The sequence below is a fragment of the Mandrillus leucophaeus genome, unplaced genomic scaffold, assembly GCF_000951045.1.
Source record: "Mandrillus leucophaeus isolate KB7577 unplaced genomic scaffold, Mleu.le_1.0 Scaffold53, whole genome shotgun sequence".
NCBI lineage: Eukaryota > Metazoa > Chordata > Mammalia > Primates > Cercopithecidae > Mandrillus > Mandrillus leucophaeus.
In genome coordinates this window covers 741,993-746,677 of record NW_012105697.1, presented here as the reverse complement: position 1 = coordinate 746,677, position 4,685 = coordinate 741,993, and the positions used below count along the sequence as shown (strand labels likewise).

At 47.0% G+C, this 4,685-nt stretch overlaps 1 protein-coding gene across 1 annotated transcript in view; it reads left to right on the top strand.

The window, feature by feature from the left end:
- NLRP7 (NLR family, pyrin domain containing 7) overlaps positions 1 to 4,685 on the top strand; it is a 47,701-nt gene that overhangs the window by 37,108 nt on the left and 5,908 nt on the right. The window contains exons 9-11 of the mRNA XM_011997013.1: positions 198 to 226; positions 1,613 to 1,780; positions 4,490 to 4,660. Coding sequence (XP_011852403.1) covers positions 198 to 226; positions 1,613 to 1,780; positions 4,490 to 4,660 — 368 coding nt within the window. The remainder of the gene's footprint in view (positions 1 to 197; positions 227 to 1,612; positions 1,781 to 4,489; positions 4,661 to 4,685) is intronic.

The window sequence follows — 4,685 nt, the reverse complement described above, 5'->3', positions numbered from 1 at the left end:
CATGCTAATATTTGCATGTCTGCAGAACCTCTTCCTGCTACGAAGGAAGATTTGAGATGGGCAATTGGTTCTTGGATCTGATGCTTTGTGTGTGTGTTCTTTCAAATTCATATGACATAGCACTGCCTGCTATTGGAGGTAGATTGAGTTATGTGGTAGGGCCAGTGACACCTTTTGTAAAATTTTTATTTCCGTAGGTTATTGGGGAACGGGTGGTGAATGGCGGGCAAATCACCTAGGGTTCGAGACCATCCCGGCCAACATGGTGAAAACCCATCTCTACTAAAAAATACAAAAATTAACCAGGCTTGGTTGTGCGTGCCTGTAGTACCAGCTACTCAGAAGGCTGAGGTAGGAGAATCGCTTGAATCCGGAGGCAGAGGCTGCAGTGAGCTGAGATCGCACCACCGCACTCCAGCCTGGGCAACAGAGCGAGACTCCGTCTCAAGAAAAAAATAAAAAAAACTCAACCAAAAAACCTTTTTTATAAAAACATAGGTAGCAGGTTGGAATTGACCCATGAACTGTTGTTGGTTGAATCTTGTTACATGGGAAGAAGCCGGCCTGAGTTACCTGTTCACATTAAGATCGTGGTTAGAACAATATTCAAGAGATTGCATAGGGTCGAAGACCTATTCCTGTTCGGAAATTCTAGCTAGTGTTCATTTCTGAGATTTTTTTTTTTTTTTTTGCATGGAGTCTCACTGTCACCCAGGCTGGAATGCAGTGGTGTGATCTTGGCTCACTGCAACCTCTGGTTCCTGGGTTCAAGTAATTCTCCTACCTCAGCCTCCTGAGTAGCTAGGATTACAGGTGTGTACCACCACACCCGGCTAATTTTTGTGTATATGTATATATGTGTGTGTGTGTGTGTGTGTATATATATATATTTTTTTGAGACAGTTTCACTCTTGTTGCCCAGGCTGGAGTGCAATGGCGCGATCTCTGCTTACCACAACCTTCGTCTCCCAAGTTCAAGCAATTCTCCTGCCTCAGACCCCCGAGTAGCTAGGATTACAGGCATGGGCCACCACACCCAGCTAATTTTGTATTTTTAGTAGAGAATTTCTCCATGTCGGTCAGGCTGGTCTTGAACTCCCGACCTCAGGTGATCTGCCTGCCTCAGCCTCCCAAAGTGCTGGGATTACAGGCTTGAGCCACTGTGTCTGGACCAATTTTTGTATTTTTGTATTTTTTTTTTTTTAAGTAGAGATGGGATTTCACCATGTTGGCCAGGCTGGTCTTGAACTCCTGACCTCAAGTGATCTACCCGTCTCGGCCTCCCACTGTGCTGGGATTACAGGCTTGAGCCACTGTGTCTGGACCAATTTTTGTATTTTTGTATTTTTTTTTTTTTAAGTAGAGATGGGATTTCACCATGTTGGCCAGGCTGGTCTTGAACTCCTGACCTCAAGTGATCTACCCGTCTCGGCCTCCCACTGCTGGGATTATAGGCATGAGCCACTGCACTGGGCCATTTGCATGCTTTTATGTACAAGCCCACCTGGAAGTAGATAGCTCAAGGTGGAAGGTATACAGTGCTGGAAATAACTACGTCACAGGGCATTAGCCAGACGGATAACAGGCTTCTCTTCCTTTGATTATCCTGCAGGTTGCAGCAATGCAGCATAACCAAGCGTGGCTGTAGATATCTCTCAGAGGCACTCCAAGAAGCCTGCAGCCTCACAAACCTGGACTTGAGTCTCAACCAGATAGCTCGTGGATTGTGGATTCTCTGTCAGGCGTTAGAGAATCCAAACTGTAACCTAAAACACCTGCGGTAGGTGATTTCCTTTTTCTTTTTTCTTTTTTTTCTTTTTGAGACAGGGTCTTGCTCCGTCCCCCAGGCTGGAGTGCAGTGGTGTGATCACGGCTCACTGCGGCTTCAGTCTTCCAGGCTTGATCGGTCCTCCCACCTCAGCCTCCTGAGTAGCTGGGCCTACAGGCATGTATTACCATGGCCAGCTGACTTTTTTCTGTAGAGATGAGGTCTTGTCATCTTTTCCAGGCTGGTTTTGAACTCGGAGACTCAAGGAATCCTCCCACTTCGGCCTCCCAACGTGCTAGGATTACAGGCATGAGCCATCACGCCCGGCCTCGTTTTTAAAGTTTTTCAAAATCTGGAAATCCTTAATTTCTGTTTTATTTATTTATTTATTTTTTTGACACGGAGTCTCGCTCTGTCGCCCAGGCTGGAGTGCAATGGCATGATCTTGGCTCACTGCAACCTCCACCTCCCAGGTTCGAGTGATTCTCCTGCCTCAGCCTCCTGGGTAGCTGGGACTACAGATGCCCGCCACCACGCCCAGCTAATTTTTTGTATTTTTAGTAGAGATGGGGTTTCACTGTGTTAGCCAGGATGGTGTCGATCTCCTGACCTCATGATCCGCCTGTCTCGGCCTCCCAAAGTGCTGGGATTACAGGTGTAAGCCACCGCACCCGGTCAATTTCTATGTTTTCAATATCTCAGACTGTATCACTTTGGATCCAGTTTTAAGAGCAAACTCCTCCAGAAACTGAATATAGGTGGGTGGGCACTTCCAAAGTCATGTAGAGGGCCTGGAGAAGTGAAATATAGGTGAGAATGGCCCCCAGTGACCTGGACTTCAGGAACATTGCTGCTTCTGCTGGGATCCAGTAATCAGGAAGCCGTGAGCCTGCCCCAGCTCATAAACCCAGGGAACTGGAGATGGGATACCACCCCAGGAAATGCAAAGCCTCCACAAATGGAATAGTGAACTGTTTATCACTTCTCTCTCCGAAGCTTGTCAGTTGCATCCTTGGATGCAACCTATTTTCCAACTAGAATCTGCAATCCTAATGAGAAGAGAATCTGCATCATGTCATTATTACTTAGCTTTGCTGTAGAGACAAGAAAAAAAACACGAGAACACAGGGTACTTTTTTTCTTTTTTGAGACGGAGTCTCGCTCTGTCACCCAGACTGGAGTGCAGTGGTGCCATCTTGGCTCACTGCAACCTCAGCCTCCAAGGTTCAAGCGATTCTCCTGCCTCAGCTAAGTAGCTAGGATTACAGGGGTGCACCACCATGCCCAGCTAATTTTTGTATTTTTAGTAGAGACCAGGTTTCACCATGTTGGCCGGGCTGGTCTCCAACTCCTGACCTCAAGTGATCCCCCTGCCTCAGCTTCCCAAAGTACTGGGATTACAGGCATGAGCCACTGTTCCTGTCCTCCTGAAGTTTCTTAACCCATCACCCTGAGGAACATTTCAAGCTGCAAGCCAGACCGTGACACCTTACTATTTCCAAAGACTCAAAAGCTCAGTGCAAATAAAGGAGTGGATCACCTGGTGGCTTGTGCCTGTAATCCTAGATTCTCCGGAGGCTGGGGCAGGAGAATCACTTGAACCTGGGAGGTGGAAGTTGCAGTGAGCTGAGATCACGTCATTGCACTCCAGCCTGGGCAACAAGAGCGAAACTGTCTTAAAAAAAAAAAAAAATCTAAGGCTTTTACAGTGGCCTACAGGGCCTTATGGTCTCGTCTTACCAGTTATGAGCCAAAATCATTCTACTTTCTCACTAGCTCAGTATTTTATTTACAAGATTCCTTCCCCCAATTAGCAAGCTGGTTCACGATCTGACATCCTTCAGTTTTTTCCCTCATACCACTTTCCCAGAGAGAACTTAAATGACTGGCATAAATCTAGCCAGTGCCTCTCTGGTTGACTTACCTCTACCACCTGTTCATTTTAATACCATCATTCATTGTCTTCAATAGAACACATCCGGATGTCTGCTGTCACTAAAATAAACTGTGAGGATTTCTTCATCTCACTTCTCTCTGCATTTCCTCAGTACTGGATTCCCAGCAAATATGCTGCTTTTTTTTTTGAGACCGAGTCTCACTCTTCCACTCAAGCTGCGGTGCGGTGGTGATATGTTGGCTTACTACAACCTCTGCCTCCTGGGTTCAAGCAATTCTCCTGCCTCAGCCTCTCGAGTAGTTGGAATGACAGGTGGCAACACCATACCTGGCTAATTTTTGTATTTTCATTGTATGGATTTATTTATGAGATGGAGTTTCACTCTGTTGCCCAGCCTGGAGTGCAGTGGCACGATCTTGGCTCACTGCAACCTCTGCCTCCCAGGCTCAAGTGATTCTTGTGCCTCACCTTCCCAAGTAGCTGGCATTAAAGGCACTCACCACCATGCGTGGCTAATTTTTTGTAGAGATGGGGTTTCACCATGTTGGCCTGGCTGGTCTCAAACTCCTGAACTCAGGTGATCCACCTTCCTTAGCCTCCCAAGGTGCTGGGATTACAGGTGCCTGCCTCCACATCCTGCCTCATCTTTGCATTTTTAATAGAGATGGGGTTTGACCATGTTGGCAAGGCTGGTTTCGAGCTCCTGGCCTCAAGTGATCCACCTGCCTTGGCCTCTCGAAGTGTTGGGATTACAGACATGAGCCATGGCATCTGGCCACTACCTGCTCAGTGAGTGCACGGGTTTCCATGTTCTTCCTCAACAGCCTCTGGAGCTGCTCCCTCATGCCTTTCTATTGTCAGCATCTTGGATCTGCTCTCATCAGCAATCAGAAGCTTGAAACTCTGGACCTGGGCCAGAATCATTTGTGGAAGAGTGGCATAATTCAGCTCTTTAGGGTTCTAAGACAAAGAACTGGATCCCTGAAGACACTCAGGTATGGCTTTTTTTTTTTTTTTTTT